General features: G+C 46.1%; 1 protein-coding gene across 4 annotated transcripts in view; it reads right to left on the reverse strand.

The window, feature by feature from the left end:
- OPHN1 (oligophrenin 1) overlaps nucleotides 1–17126 on the reverse strand; it is a 584093-nt gene that overhangs the window by 123826 nt on the left and 443141 nt on the right. For all 4 annotated transcript variants that reach the window (XM_063937075.1, XM_063937074.1, XM_063937076.1 and 1 more), the window contains 3 exons: nucleotides 14678–14752; nucleotides 6880–6964; nucleotides 6550–6608 (listed from right to left, as the gene is read on the reverse strand). In XM_063937075.1, coding sequence (XP_063793145.1) covers nucleotides 6550–6608; nucleotides 6880–6964; nucleotides 14678–14752 — 219 coding nt within the window. The remainder of the gene's footprint in view (nucleotides 1–6549; nucleotides 6609–6879; nucleotides 6965–14677; nucleotides 14753–17126) is intronic.

Here is a 17126-nt window from a genome sequence, read left to right on the forward strand (position 1 = left end):
TTTTTAAGGTTTTATGGTTAATTATGTGCACGCATAGAAGTTTTTATTATATAGGTGACTCCGTAAATTGAAAATTATAAATATTGAAATTCCTTAATTTATAAGAAGAATCTGGAGCGTGAGTCACTTCTGACATTGATAATGAGGCTTGGTTTAAACAGGCACCAAAGGTACTGACTTTCCGCGTGAAATGTGAAGTGAGGACGAGGCTTGGAGCGTGGCGCACGACGCGTGTGCGGGGAAGATAGGAGAACGGAAATACGAACCCGGCATATAAGCCGGGCAACCATGGAGAGACTCCATACACACTGAGGAAGCCGCTGACGACATATCGAGGCGGTGAAACGCGTATGTGGATAAGTGAGTTTATAGCCGGCCGGCTAAGTTATTCATCAAGTGACTGTCAGGCACACTCTGCATGTTGTCTCATTAACCAACTAATCAACTCGGTACCCGGACATCCGGACCTCAGTGCTAAGGGGGAATAGGGAGTGCGCTCCCAGACCTGAGTATTATTGTATTTCATTCAGAGACAGCCTTGATACCCTAGTGCTAAAGGGAAGGTCATTTTACAAGCTTGCCATAACTGCACTAATAATACCGCTTTGCTGACCTACGGCTCATGGGACAGTTGACAATTAATGACTGAGGGGTATTGCAAGAAATACTTCATTATTCCTTTGCTGCTACAGAAATAAATAATACGGACATCAGACGAAATACTATACACTGCAGGGACGCCTGCAAGGTTATAGGAGTCACCTATGGGCAGTTTTTACAGTCAGTGAAATGACTATATGTGCACTGAGTTCTTAATGTATGTTTTTAAGAGATTTCTGCATAGCAATTAGGCGTTATAGAGGCATTGAAGGTTCATATTTATGATCTGCGCAGTATATGAAATACGGCCGGTGGTTGTATGAACATTTACATATATATATTTATTTTATTGTGGGAGTGAATAAAATCTTTAATTGAATGTTAAGCGCAGTTCCAGTTTCTGTTTTTTCCCTGCCACACTAGTTTGTGTAAAAAAACAAAACAAAAAAACTTCATGGGAATTCTGAAATAAATTAGCTAATGGGAGATGACAACTTAGAGAAAATAGGATTTTAATTACCTGCCGGTAAATAATTTTCTCGTAGTCCGTAGGGGATACTGGGAAAACATTTAGTAACATGGGGTATAGACTGGTCCACTGGGAGTCATGGGCACTTTAAGAAATTGATAGTGTGCACTGGATCCTCCCTCTATGCCCCTCCTAACAGACTCAGTCTAGGAAACTGTGCCCGAGGAGACGGACATACTTTGAGAGAAGGATAAGGAAAGTGGTGAGATTACGAACTAGCACACACAGAACAAGAGGAAAGCGATGCTAACCAAACCTGAAACAGGAACAGCAACAGCTGAACCAATCAGAATATTTAACTAAGTAACAGTGCAGGAAGAACGAAGCACCGTGCGGGCGCCCAGTATACCCTACTGACTACGAAAAAAAGGATTTACCGGTAGGTAATTAAAATCCTATTTTCTCTTGCCTCCTAGGGGATACTGGGAATCCATTTAGTACCATGGGGAAGAACCAAAGCTGCAGAACCGGGTGGGAGAGTGCTGAGGTTCCTGCAGAACTGACTGACCAAACTGAAGGTCCTCACAGGCCAAAGTATCGAACTTTTAAAACTTAGCAAACGTGTTCGAACCTGACCAAGTAGCTGCTTGGCAGAGCTGTAAAGCCGAGACACCCCTGGCAGCCATCCAAGAAGAAACCAATGACCTAGTAGAGTGGGCCTGTACATATTTTGGAATCGGCAAACCTGCCGTGGAATAAGCATGCTGGATAGTGAGCCTGACCCACGTGCAATGGACTGTTTCGAAGCAGGACACTCAATCTTATTGGTATCAAAGAATGAACAACGAGTCCAATTTCCTGAGATGAGCAGTCCGCTTCACGTATACCTTCAAAGCCCTTACAACATCCAAAGACTTGGAAGTAACCGAGGTGGCCGTAACAACCGGAACCACTATAGGTTGGTTGATGTGAAACGTAGACACCACCTTAGGAAGAAATTGCTGACGAGTCCTGAGTTCCTCATGGAAAATCAAGTAGGGGCAATTGTGAGACAACACCCCCAGTTCCGACACACGCCTTGCTGAAGCCAAGGCCAACAATGTGACAGTCTTCCACATAAGATAGTTTACGTCTACCTCCTGTATCGGTTCAAACCAGTCCGATTGGAGGAACTACAGCACCAAATTGAGATCCCAAGGTGCCGTAGGGGGCACAAAGTGAGGTTGGATGTGCAGAATACCTTTCAAGAACGTGTGGACCTCAGGAAGAGAAGCCAATTGTTTCTGAAAGAAAATAGACAAAGCCGAAATCTGGACTTTTATGGAGCCTAGGCGTAGGCCCACATCCACTCCTGACTGCAGAAAAAACAGGAAACGTTCCAGATGAAATTCCACCTCAGAAGATTCTCTGCTTTCATACAAAGAGACATATTTCTTCCAGATACGATGGTAATGTTTAGACGTTAGCCCCTTTCTGGCTTGGATCATAGTCGGGATAAACCCCTCTTTTGGCTAGGATCAGCCATTCAACTTCCATGCCGTTAAACGTAGCCGCGGTAAGTCTTGATAGACGAACGGGCCCTGTTGCAGAAGATACTCTCGAAGAGGCAGAGGCCACAGCTCTTCGACCAGCATCTCGAGAAGATCCACATATCAGGCCCTTTGTGGCCAGTCCGGAGCAATGAGGATTGCTTGAACCTTTTCCCTTTTTATTAATTTTAGAATTCTTGGGATCAAAGGAAGTGGAGGAAACACGTACAGCAGCTGGTAAACCCACGGAGTTGTCAGGGCGTCCACCGCCAGTGCCTGAGGGTCTCTCGACCTGGAACAATATCTCTTGAGCTTCTTGTTGAGGTGAGATGTTATCATATCGATCTGTGGGTAATCCCACCAACGCGTCAGCCACTGGAACACCTCCGGGTGAAGGCCGCATTCCCCCGGGTGCAGGTCGTGTCTGCTGAGGAAGTCTGCTTCCCTGTTATCCAGTTCCGGAATGAAGACCGCCGACAACGCCACGGCGTGTTTTTCTGCCCAGAGGAGAATTCCTGACACCTCTGACATTGTGGCTCTGCTTTTCGTTCCACCTTGTCGGTTTCTGTAGGTCACCGCCGTCACATTGTCCGACTGGACCTGAATGGCCTGATTCTGAAGAAGATACGAGGCTTGCAGAAGAGAATTGTAGATGGCTCTGAGTTCCAGGATGTTTATCGGAAGGACGACCTCCAGATTTGACCACCTTCCCTGAAACTGTATCCCTTGGGTGACTGCGCCCCAACCTCTGAGACTTGCGTCTGTGGTTAGTAGAATCCAATTTTGAATTCCGAACCTCCGACCATCGACTAGGTGAGATATTTGTAGCCATCACAGGAGGGATATCCTGGCTTTTGGCGACATCTGAATCCTCGTGTGCATGTGAAGATGCAATCCGGACCATTTGTCCAACAGATCCAATTGGAAGGGCCTTGCATGAAACCTTCCGTACTGAAGCGCCTCATAAGAGGCCACCATTTTCCCCAGAAGGCGTATGCAGAGATGCACCGAAATCCGACTTGGCTTCAGGACAGCCCAAACCATCGACTGGATTATCACTGCCTTTTCCAAGGGAAGGAATACTTTCTGAGACTCTGTGTCCAGTATCATTCCCAGGAAATGAAGCCTCTGTGTTGGTTCTAGGTGAGACTTTGGTAGATTCAGAATCCACCCGTGATCCAGGAGTAATCTGGTTGAGAGACCAACGCTCTCCAACAACTTCTCCCTGGATGGTGCCTTTATCAGAATATCATTCAGGTACGGAATTATGTTCACTCCTCGTTTGTGGAGAAGGAACATAATCTCTGCCATCACTTTGGTGAACACCCTCGGTGCCGTGGAGAGACCAAATGGCAGGGCCTGCAGAGCAAACCGTAGATAAGCCTGATGAGGCAGCCAGATCGGGATGTGAAGGTACGCATCATTGATATTCAGGGACACTAGAAATTCCCCCTCAACCAGACCTGAGATCCCCGCTCTCAGAGACTCCATCTTGAATTTGAACACCCGTAAGTACGAGTTTAATGACTTGAGGTTCAAAATCGGTACTACAAACAAGCTGGAATAGTAATCCTTGTTTAGTAGGTGAGGTGGAACTGGAACAATGACCTAGGTCTGTACCAGTTTTTGAATGGCGACCTGAAAGGTTATACTTGCCTCTTGTGAAACTGGTAAGCCTGATTTGAAGAATCTGTGAGGTGGGAGCTCCTGGAACTTGTCTGTAGCACTGGGATATAAGGTTTATGACCCAGGGATCCTGGCACGATCTTGTCCAGATGTGACTGAAGAATTTTAGCTGGGCTCCCACCCGCCAGTCTTCCAGGCATCGCGGTCCACCATCATGCTGAAGGTTTTGAGGAAGCAGAGCCTGAGCCCTATTCCTGTGTACCAGCAGTTGCTGGTTTAAGTGGTTTAGCTCTAATGCCTCTGGTGGCGGTAGAAGGACCTCTGGCCTTGCCCCTAAACTTGGCAGCCCGAAAGTACTGTAAATTAGGTCCTGAGTAGGCCTTCCTAGCTGGGGGAGCTGCAGAGGGTAGGTATGTGGACTTACCCGCAGTAGCCTTGGAGATCCATTTGTGTAGTTCATCTCCAAATTAGGCCTCGGTTGTGAAGGGTAGGCCTTCCACGCCTTTCCTGGAGTCCACGTCCGCAGTCCACTTGCGTAGCCATAAGCCCCAGCGTGCCGACACTGCCATAGCTGTAGTACGTGCATTAAGCAAGCCTATTTCTTTTGTGGCTTCCACCATAAAGTTTGCAGAGTCCTGTATATGTTACAGGAACAAGATAACCTCCTCCTGAGGCAAGGTGTCTAACCCTTCAATCAGTTTACCCAACCATTTAGCAATGGCTCTTGTAATCCACCCACATGCTATAATGGGTCTCTGGGCCACCCCATCAGCTGTATACAAAGATAGCGTAGTCTCAATTTTACGATCAGCAGCATCTTTTAGGGAGGCTGCACCCGGGACAGGCAATACAAATTTCCGTGAGAGCCTGGAGACTGATGCATCCACTATCAGTGGATTCTCCCATTTTTTCCTATCCTCAGGAGGAAAAGGAAAAGATGATAACTGTTTAGGGATTTTAAATTTCCTACCAGGATTAACCGATGGTTCTTTAAACAGGGTATTTAGTTCCTTTGACACAGGAAAAGTGGCTGAAGATTTCTTTTTTATATTAAAATAAGTTTCCGCACTCTCCTCTGTCACCTTATCAGGGATATTCAAAACTACTCTGATAGCCTCTATGAGCACCTCTATTCCCAGCGACAGAGTACTCTCCCCCACCTCTGAGTCCACCTCACCCCCCCTCCATGTCTGACCCCTCACCATCAGACTGTAGGACATGGGCCAAAGTACGTTTTTGCGGACAAATGGCAGGGGACTGAGACGCTGGTTGGGTACTGAGTCTCTTTTCATAAACTCAGTCATAGATTATCTTAAGTATTGCGTCTCTTTCTCACTCCGAGATAACTTAGTAGAGATTGTGGAAATCATTCCCCTAATGGAGTCCAGCCATGCTGGTTCTGCCCCCCCCCCACACCACACATCCCCCCCCGATATGACCCCCTGGTACCGCTGAGGTAATCTGGAGTCTCTCCGGAGAAGCTGCGCATCCCTGTCAGTCAGCGTATGTGTCAGCTGCTGAGGGAAAATGGCGCTGGTGAGCTGCTGGATCTGCTCATAGTGAAGCCCTGCCCCTTCAATGGTGCACGGTGTTCCCGCTCTTTTTTATACTAGTTGTATGTGTCTATGTGCATAACATGGAGACAGACTCCTTTTATGGCTTTGTTGCCAGTCTGGGTACTGTGTCCGCTGTTCAGCGTCTGTGTCCGTACACAGCGGGAGACGCAGTCCGCCCCATTTACAAGCCGTGTGTCTCCGTACCCTCATGCTGCCATAATGGCCAGCCACCCGCTAGCCGGGATGCCTGCTTAGTACTCACCACTCTTTATTCTTCTGGCTCTGTTAGGGGTGGCGGCATGCTGCGGGAATGTACGCTCGCCGTGGTGGGGCTTGCGAATAGTTCCCTCAGGAGCTAGTGTCCTGTCAGCGAGGAACGGGACCATTAACCCTGAGAAAGGTTGGTCCATTCTCTCCCCTAAGTCCCACATAACAGGCAGGCTGGTGCCATCCAGTCCTGCCTGAAAATAACAAACACAGAGAATAAATGCAGAAGACTCTTCAGGAGCTTCCATAGACATGACCGGCTCCTCCGGGAACATTTTCTAAACTGAGACTGGTAGGAAAGGCATAGAGGGAGGAGACAGCGCACACTATCAAATTCTTAAAGTGCCCATGGCTTCTAGTGGACCGTCTATACCCCATGGTACTAAGTGGATTCCCAGTATCCTCTAGGATGTAAGAGAAAAGTTGTTATCTAATTAGCCATAACTACAAAATTAATGTACGCTTCCTATTCAAAAGCAATGATTACAACGGGAGAACTTACTTGCAGCAGAAACCAGTTCCCGATGCAGATTATAGGTCATCACGGGCTCAGAGAGGTTCCTGGATGGAAATAAACACTGTATTCATAACACAAATTCATACAGTAAACATGTACAAACATAAACCAGCATAATGAGGAGCACAATGATGTGTCACCACCATATGGCAGAACCTTGTACTGTATGTCTAATCAGACTGGCCATAGTATAGTAAGTCACAGGTACATAAAGTAGAATACAATCGTTATCTGCAAACAGCCCACGTCTACAACCAGTTTGCCTCATGTACAGTATGTAGTGAAACGCAAATGTAGGAATTCTATCAAAGATACCTGAGGTAGAACTTTAATGCGCTGGTAATGGTTTTAATGTCACAGTCACTGTTCTGCAAGTCCACATTTCCTGGGCATTTGGGATCTGCAAATTAACACATCAGATTTATGAACTTTTTTTATTCAATGGTATGCTCCACTCATATGTAGGTGGCGATTCTATCATTACACACTATCGTCAGATCATAGCAAGGTAATTCATATCCACAGTTTTTTTTCAAACCTAAGGATGACTGTTCTAATTATATGATACAGGTTTGTCTTAGCCTTAACTACATTTAAGTCTCTTACACAAAGTCATTTAAAAGGGATACATTCACATGGGAACTGACATCCCTGGCAAAGACACCTAGATAGTGTTCCAATTAAAAAAATAAGATTTTAAACCTACCGGTAAATCTTTTTCTCCTAGTCCGTAGAGGATGCTGGGGACTCCGTAAGGACCATGGGGAATAGACGGGCTCCGCAGGAGACATGGGCACTAAAAAGTACTTTAGATATGGGTGTGCACTGGCTCCTCCCTCTATGCCCCTCCTCCAGACCACAGTTAGAGAAACTGTGCCCAGAGGATACGGACAGTACGAGGAAAGGATTTTTGTTAATCTAAGAGCAAGATTCATACCACACACCATCCACACCGTATAACATGGATATACGAACCAGTCAACAGTATGAAACAAAACAGCATCAGAACGACACTGATCAAAACTGTAACATAACCCTTATGTAAGCAGAAACTATATACAAGTCTTGCAGAATTTAGTCCGCACTGGGACGGGCGCCCAGCATCCTCTACGGACTAGGAGAAAAAGATTTACCGGTAGGTTTAAAATCTTATTTTCTCTTACGTCCTAGAGGATGCTGGGGACTCCGTAAGGACCATGGGGATTATATCAAAGCTCCAAAACGGGCGGGAGAGTGTGGATGACTCTGCAGCACCGATTGAACAAACATGAGGTCCTCATCAGCCAGGGTATCAAACTTGTAGAACTTTGCAAAGGTGTTTGAACCCGATCAAGTTGCCGCTCGGCAAAGCTGTAATGCCAAGACACCTCGGGCAGCCACCCAAGAAGAGCCTACCTTCCTAGTGGAATGGGCCTTTACAGAATTCGGTAACGGCAATCCAGCCGTAGAATGAGCCTGCTGAATCGTGTTACAGATCCAGCGAGCAATAGTCTGCTTAGAAGCAGGAGCGCCAACCTTGTTGGCTGCATACAGGACAAACAGTGCCTCTGTTTTCCTAACCCGAGCCGTTCTGGCCATATAAATTTTCAATGCTCTGACCACATCAAGGGACTCGGAATCCTCCAAGTCCTGCGTAGCCACAGGCACCACAATAGGTTGGTTCATATGAAGAGATGAAACCACCTTGGGCAAAAATTGAGGACGAGTCCGCAACTCTGCTCTATCCACATGGAAAACCAGATAGGGGCTTTTGTGAGATAAAGCTGCCAATTCCGACACTCGCCTTGCCGATGCCAAGGCCATCAACATGACCACTTTCCAAGTGAGATACTTTAATTCCACCGTTTTAAGAGGCTCAAACCAGTGAGACTTAAGGAACCGCAACACCACGTTAAGGTCCCAGGGTGCCACTGGAGGTACAAAAGGAGGCTGGATATGCAGCACTCCCTTCACAAAAGTCTATACTTTCAGAAGAGAAGCCAATTCCTTCTGAAAGAAAATGGATAGGGCCGAAATCTGAACCTTAATGGAGCCTAATTTTAGGCCCAAAATTCACTCCAGTCTGTAGGAAGTGAAGGAAACGGCCCAGATGGAATTCTTCCGGAGGAGCATTCCTGGACTCACACCAAGATACATACTTCCGCCATATACGGTGATAATGTTTTGCTGTCACGTCCTTCCTAGCCTTTATCAGAGTAGGAATGACCTCATCCGGAATGCCCTTTTCCGCTAGGATCCGGCGTTCAACCGCCATTCCGTCAAACGCAGCCGCAGTAAGTCTTGGAACAGACAGGGCCCCTGTTGTAACAGGTCCTCTCTGAGAGGAAGAGGCCACGGCTCTTCTGTGAGCATTTCCTGCAGATCCGGATACCAGGCCCTTCGAGGTCAATCTGGAACAATGAGAATTGTCTGTACTCCTCTTCGTCTTATGATTCTCAATATTTTGGAGATGAGAGGAAGAGGAGGAAACACATAGACCGACTGGAACACCCACGGTGTCACCAGGGCGTACACTGCTACCGCCTGAGGGTCCCTTGACCTGGCGCAATACCTCGGTAGCTTTTTGTTGAGGCGTGACGCCATCATGTCTATCTGAGGCAGTCCCCACTGACTTGCAATCTCTGCGAAGACTTCCCAATGAAATCCCCACTCTCCTGGATGTAGATCGTGTCTGCTGAGGAAGTCTGCTTCCCAGTTGTCCACTCCCGGAATGAAGACTGCTGTCAGAGCGCTTACATGATTTTCCGCCCAGCGAAGAATCCTGGTGGCTTCTGCCATTGCCACTCTGCTCTTTGTTCCGCCTTGGCGGTTTACATGCGCCACTGCGGTGATGTTGTCTGACTGGATCAGAACCGGTAGGTCGCGAAGCAAATTTTCCGCTTGCCGAAGGGCGTTGTATATGGCCCTCAACTCCAGTACGTTGATGTGAAGACAAGCCTCCTGGCTTGACCAGAGACCCTGGAAGTTTCTTCCCTGTGTGACTGCACCCCAACCTCAGAGGCTCGCGTCCGTGGTTACCAGAACCCAGTCCTGAATGCCGAACCTGCAACCCTCCAGAAGGTGAGCACTCTGCAGCCACCACAGGAGAGATACCCTGGCCCTGGGGGATAGGGTGATCATCTGATGAATCTGCAGATGTGACTCGGACCACTTGTCCAGAAGGTCCCATTGAAAAGTTCTCGCATGGAACCTGCCATGGAACCTGCCACCACCATCTTTCCCAGAACTCGAGTGCAGTGATGCACCGACACCCGTGTTGGCTTCAATAGGTCCCTGACCAAAGACATGAGTTCCTGGGCCTTTTCCATCGGAACATAAAATCTTTTCTGGTCCGTATCCAGAATCATGCCTAAGAAGGGCAAACGAGTCGTTGGAATCAACTGTGACTTCCGGATATTGATAATCCAGCAGTGCTGTTGCAACACCCTCAGGGAGAGTGATACGCTGTTCAGTAACTGTTCTCTCGATCTCGCTTTTATCAGGAGATCGTCCAAGTACGGGATAATTGTAACACCCTGCTTGCGCAGGAGCACCATCATTTCCGCCATTACCTTGGTGAAAATCCTCGGGGGCCGTGGAAAGCCCAAATGGCAACGTCTGAAATTGGTAATGACAATCCTGTACGGCAAACCTCAGGAACGCCTGATGAGGTGGATATATGGGGACATGAAGGTATGCATCCTTTATGTCCGGGGACACCATATAATCCCCCCCTTCCAGGCTGGCGATGACCGCTCTGAGCGACTCCATCTTGAACTTGAACCTTTTTAAGTATAGGTTTAAGGATTTTAAATTCAAAATGGGCCTGACCGAACCGTCCGGTTTCGGGACTACAAATAGGGTTGAGTAATACACCATCCCCTGCTGCAGCAGGGGGTCTTTGACCACCACTTGTTAAAGACACAAAAAAAATTGTTGAGGAGGCACCTCTTCGAATTCCAGCTTGTAACCCTGGGAAACAATTTCTATTGCCAGGGATCCACCTGTGATTGAACCCAGACGTGGCTGAAAAGTCGAAGATGTGCCCCCACTGGGGCAGACTCCCTCAGCGGAGCCCCAGCATCATGCGGTGGATTTTGTAGAGGCCGGGGAGGACTTCTGCTCCTGGGAACTAGCTGTAAGTTGGCAGCTTTTTCCCCCTGCCCTTACCTCAGGCAAAAAAGGAAGATCCCCGTACTCTCTTGGGTTTATGCGACCGGAAGGACTGCATCTGATAATGTGGCGTTTTCTTAAGCTGTGAGGAAACATAAGGCAAAAAAGTTGATTTACCTGCAGTAGCTGTGGAAACCAGGTCCGTGAGACCTTCCCCAAACAATTCCTCACCCTTGTAAGGCAAAACCTCCATATGCCTCTTCGAGTCGGCATCATCCGTCCATTGTCGGGTCCATAGGGCTCGTCTAGCAGAAATCGCCATAGCGTTGGCTCTGGAACCCAGTAGGCCAACGTCTCTCTGAGCATCTCTCATATATAGGACAGCATCTTTAATATGACCCAGGGTCAATAAAATGGTTTCCTTATCCAGCGTATCTATATCAGCAGATAAGGTATCTGTCCACGCTGCTACAGCGCTACAAACCCAAGCCAACGCTATCGCCGGTCTGAGTAATGTACCAGTATGTGTGTAAGTTGACTTCAAGGTAGTCTCCTGCCTGCGATCAGCAAGATCCTTGAGGGTTGTGGTATCTTGCGATGGCAGCGCTACCTTTTTGGATAAGCGTGTCAATGCTTTGTCCACCCTTGGGGAGGATTCCCACCGTATCCTGTCCTTAGCCGGGAAAGGATACGCCATAAGAATCCTTTTGGGAATCTGCAGTTTTTTGTCCGGAGATTCCCAAGCCTTTTCAAATAACTCGTTCAGCTCATGAGATGGGGGAAAGGTTACCTCAGGTTTCATTTCCTTATACATGCGCACCCTCGTGTCAGAGACAGAGGGGTCATCTGTGATATGCAACACCTCTTTTATTGCAATAATCATATAATGAATACTTTTAGCCAATTTTTTGCCTGCAACTTCGCATCATCATAGTCGACACTGGAGTCAGAATCCGTGTCGGTATCCGTGTCAACAACCTGGGATAGTGGGCGCTTTTGAGACCCAGAAGGCCCCTGCGACAAAGTAAAAGGCAGGGCTAGACTCCCTGTACATTCCCTGGACTCTGCTTTGTCCAACCTCTTGTGTAATAAATTCACATTTGCATTTAAAACATTCCACATATCCACCCAGTCAGGTGTCGGCGTTGCCGAAGGAGACACCACACTCATTTGCTCCACCTCCTCCCTAGAAGAGCCTTCCGCTTCAGACATGCCGACACACGCGTACCGACACCCCAAACACTCAGGGAAATCTCTAATCTGGAGACAGTTCCCCCACAAGGCCCTCAGGAGAGACAGAGAGAGAGTATGCCAGCACACACCCAGCGCCAATGACTTTGGAAAAAATTCCCAGATAGCGCTTTTTATATATATATTGATTGCGCCAAATTATGTGCCCCCCCTTCTTTAAACCCCTCTGTCACCGTGTTCAGCAGGGGAGAGTCCGGGGAGCCAGCTTCTCAGCGTGTGCTATGGAGAAAATGGCGCTGGTGAGTGCTGAGGGATCAAGCTCCGCCCCCTCAGCAGCGGGCTTCGGTCCTGCTCGAATCCATTCAAAAACTGGCGGGGGATACTCATATACAGCCCGCAGAGCCAATATATCTATTTTTACCAGTCCTAGAGGTGTAAATTGCTGCCCAGGGCGCCCCCCCCCCCCCCCCTGCGCCCTGCACCCTCAGTGCCTGCCGTGTGTGTTCTGTGTGGGAGCAATGGTGTGGTTACCTCAGTGAAGATCTGTAAGTCTTCTGCCGCCTCTGAAGTCTTCTTATCTTCTTATACTCACCCAGCTTCTATCTTCCGGCTCTGTGAGGACGGCGGCGCGGCTCCGGGACGAACAGCGAGGAGAGACCTGCGTTCCGACTCCCTCTGGAGCTAATGGTGTCCAGTAGCCTAAGAAGCAAAGCCTAGCATTTAAGTAGGTCTGCTTCTCTCTCCTCAGTCCCTCGATGCAGGGAGCCTGTTGCCAGCAGGCTCCCTGAAAATAAAAAACCTAACAAAATACTTTCTTTCAGGAAACTCAGGAGAGCTCCCTGTAGTGCACCCAATCTCCTCTGGGCACAGTATCTAACTAAGGTCTGGAGGAGGGGCATAGAGGGAGGAGCCAGTGCACACCCATATCTAAAGTTCTTTTTAGTGCCCATGTCTCCTGCGGAGCCCGTCTATTCCCCATGGTCCTTACGGAGTCCCCAGCATCCTCTAGGACGTAAGAGAAATAAAAAATACATGGAAAGAAGCTTAGCTACTGTATACACACAGATTGCTGGTGCTTTGGGAAAATGTGAAAAGGGTATGAAGCATTTTCACCTATCAGATGGCAACATCACCTTTACGGGGAGATGTATCAAACCTTGTAAAGAAGACAAGTAGAAGAGTTGCCAATAGCAACAATCAGATTCTAAGGGCGGTATTCAAATGATATATCACACCCAATCTCCTTTCTAAAGTGATCCCCGTTATCTTGCATATCATGCCCATAGTGATCAGGTTTAGCTGCGTAAGGGGTTGAGCGCCCTCGCTACCCAGGTGGTAACGAGCTGAAATGATTATACCACACCCATCAGCAGAAACAGAACAGGTGTGCAAGGAGTGAAAAGAATTGAATATCGCCCTATGTATCATGTATCTAGTACAGTGGTTCTCAAACTCTGTCCTCAGGACCCCACATGGTTCACGTTTTCCATCTCACCCCGAGTATCACCAACTGTCACATCTACAGGTGACCTACAAAACATGAACCGTGTGGGGTCCTGAGGACCGAGTTTGAGAACCTGTAATCTAGTACATCCTATAAAATGCTAGCTATAATCTGATTTGCCGCTCTGGGCACCATCACCACTTTCATACCATTATACCAATATGCAGTATCTTTATTAGTGTGTATCCTCATCTAGGATTACTACATTTGTTAGACAATAAAACGACACAGCAGTGAATCAGTATTATTATTTATTATGATATTTCTATCACATAATTGTTGAACATAAATACCCCTCACACAGGATAAGTACAGAAAATGCATGTGCCATTTCATGTTTATATTTGCATTAGTAATCTGGAACTTCTTTTCTGAAATGTGAGTTTTAAATTTATACTTGAATACTCTGGCATAACGGGCGTGATTCAGATGTGGTTGGAGTAGCTATCGCTCAGGCTTACATAAACGCAGCAGCAATAGCTCCAATATGGTGATGCAGCAGGAAGCGTCACGTCTCCTGCAGCATTACTGATCCGAACTGCGTCCAAGGACGCAGTATCAGATCTTCCCCGGCACCATTGGCCGGCTGCGTAACCAATGGGGCAGCGCAAGTAGGATGCTGCAAGTTCTACACAGAAGCCAGGAAATCTGTCTTCTGATTTAGATCCCGGCCTTTTTCCTCCCCTGCAACACGTCTCCGTTTGGAGAAAGAGAGGCCGTCGTCTCCCCCTCCTTACCCCAAACGGCATCAGACTGGCAATCACTGACAGTCTGACGCTGTCCATGCATCCTGTATCGCAGGAACCTTTCACACACACATGCAGAATGGATCCTTCTGCATGCACAAAGTACTTAACATCAGTAGTCGCACATCAGGGCGCACCTCCAACCACATCTGAAGCAGGTCCAATGTCCAGGAGACTCATGCATTTGGCGAGTTCCCTTCGACTCTTGAAGAATAAACCAATCTCCTGGATTTTGCAAAGTTTCCCAAATTGCTTAATAATGTGATTTGCAAATTAATTTTCTTAAGCTACACCATGTGATGGCACGGACTGTATTGCTCAGTGGGGGCAGTGCCACCATGCCACCAGAATGTCTCACTTGGATCTCCCAGAGAGAAGGCATACATTACTAGCAAGTACATTTCTATTCTGACTACCTACCCACAGTTTGTACTGTTTGCTACTTATTATGTAGCCATGTTTTCATTTGCTGCAAGGCTAACAAGGGGAACTATTTACATTAAATGAATGTTCTATTCTCTCGAATGATGGTTTTTTGTTGGACTGGACAATATCTGTCAGGGTTTAATAATATTCTTACCAAAAAAAGCATTGAGGAGTTTCTGCACCTGGATATTACTTCCCACAGTTCTGTACACTCCTTCCGAAGTGATTCCTGCTAGACAAAATCACATGGTTAGGAAGGTAATTCTTTAGAAAATTATTTTGATTAGCATTTATATATACAGGTTGAGTATCCCATATCCAAATATTCCGAAATACGGAATATTCCGAAATACGGACTTTTTTGAGTGAGAGTGAGATAGTAAAATCGTTGTTTTTTGATGGCTCAATGTACACAAACTTTGTTTAATACACAAAGTTATTAAAAATATTTTATTAGATGACCTTTAGGCTGTGTGTATAAGGTGTATATGAAACATAAATGAATTGTGTGAATGTACACACACTTTGTTTAATGCACAAAGTTATAAAAAATATTGTCTAAAATTACTTTCAGGCTGTGTGTATACGGTGTATATGTAACATAAATGCATTCTGTGCTTATATTTAGGTCCCATCACCATGATATCTCATTATGGTATGCAATTATTCCAAAATACGGAAAAATCCCATATCCAACACACCTCTGGTCCCAAGCATTTTGGATAAGGGATACTCAACCTGTAATAGAGCAACACATTTCCAAAATGTTGTACAGACAAATGAATATACAGATCTGTCCCAAAACATGCCACCTTAATAAGCCATGTGCATCCTAAACGCAATACGATGCAACAAAACTGTTTCACAAGACTGCACAGATTCATTTGTTATGCGACGCCTTGTCGAAGTCAAATTAATTATTGTCACACGCACCAAGTACAAACACCACACAGATGACCTCCGTGCGCGTACTTGTTCTGCCGTGCGTGCGCATATTTGCAAGTTGCGTATGACCGCTCACGCGGTCCTGCGTATTAGCGCGTGGTATGAGTAATTACGGTAGCATTTGTATTCGCACGGAAAAGCCACAAAGACATATCTCATATTTAATCCACATAGTGCAAAATGTACACATAGCCCACATGCACCACACCAGCAAGTTATACTTGTTTAAAAGGTACAATAACAAAGGGATTCACCTTTACAGGATATGAGGGGACAGCATTAGGTTAGGAGGTGATGTTTGGTATCCAACTGTAGGGTATTTTAAGGGCAACATTCTGGTAGCAGTTTGCAGAAGATACCACGCTCCTGCGCATAATTATGCGCAGGAACAGAATTGTACTATTATACTGTATTTACTGTACTCTGATATTCGGTGGGAACCCAGTGGAGACCAACTGCAAGTGCACCTGGACCAGGCATCGCCCACCAATTCAAACCAACCTATGACCCCTCCTGTACTGTAAATGACCAGCCCTTTGACCTATAGATGAAGAGATTACAGTTTCTATTGTATTATGTTTTAGCCAAATGTATAAAAAGCCAAGCTGCCTGGCTGGTCTCTCTCTGAAGGTCATCTTGCTTGATTGACTGAGCACCGGGACAGTGTGGCGCTGGCGAAACAAACGTATGTACCATTGAAATAAAGAATGAGACAGCGCTATTCACTTTGTATAAAAACTTGTTTTTGTACTTTTATATTATAGAAACATACAGCATAGACATATATAATACAAACACTACACTATGATACCAGCTAGTACCAATATTTATCTAATAAAAAATGTATATATATATATATGTAATTTTAAAAATATGCCCTAAATTCACTGTAACACAATGGTTAATGGATATAGCATTAAACACATCCACCTAAAAATTATATATAAGAAATTAGTCAAACAGAATAGATGTTAAAACAAACAGATGTTAGTACTTTTCTTCTAACTATAGGTGATGTCCATAGGTTTTAGCAAGCTGTTTGTTTAAAGCACTAAGCATATAGTGAATGGTACAGCTGTTAATTTATAATCGGCTGTTTTGAGGTTAATCAAGCAGAGTAGATATACCAAGTGAGTCTCCTCTTTTGTAATGGATAAGGTCCATATATTTTATCCCAGTTACTTGTTATAGGTTAGTATAGTCAATACAGCAGATAGGTTTCCTCTTTCATAATGGTTACCGTCCATATATATTAATTTAGTTGTTAGTCACTATAAATTGATTAGTAGTTCAGCTGTTACTATGGATTAAGCCACAGAGCAATTAGTTGATGAACAATTGATTAGTAGTTCAGCTGTTAATATGGATTTAAGCCACAGAGCAATTGACTGATGGCAATATCTATAACCAGGAAGTCCCAAAATCCACCTAGAGTACAATGCACTATGTACCCAATGTAATACCTCTCCACAGAGTGCTGTAGGCATGGCAACCTCTCCAACAAATGGTAATGGTGGTGGGAATCTGAACAGCCCTCTCCGGTGTGTGGATCCCTCTCCTCAACACAGCATGAACTGGTGGGACACTTCAGTCAGCCGCAGCAGCAGCTATGTGGTTTGGTGCTTATCCCAACAGATCTCCACTCTCCTCTGCACAGC

The sequence above is a fragment of the Pseudophryne corroboree genome, chromosome 8 (assembly GCF_028390025.1).
Source record: "Pseudophryne corroboree isolate aPseCor3 chromosome 8, aPseCor3.hap2, whole genome shotgun sequence".
In the NCBI taxonomy this organism is placed as follows: Eukaryota; Metazoa; Chordata; class Amphibia; order Anura; family Myobatrachidae; genus Pseudophryne; species Pseudophryne corroboree.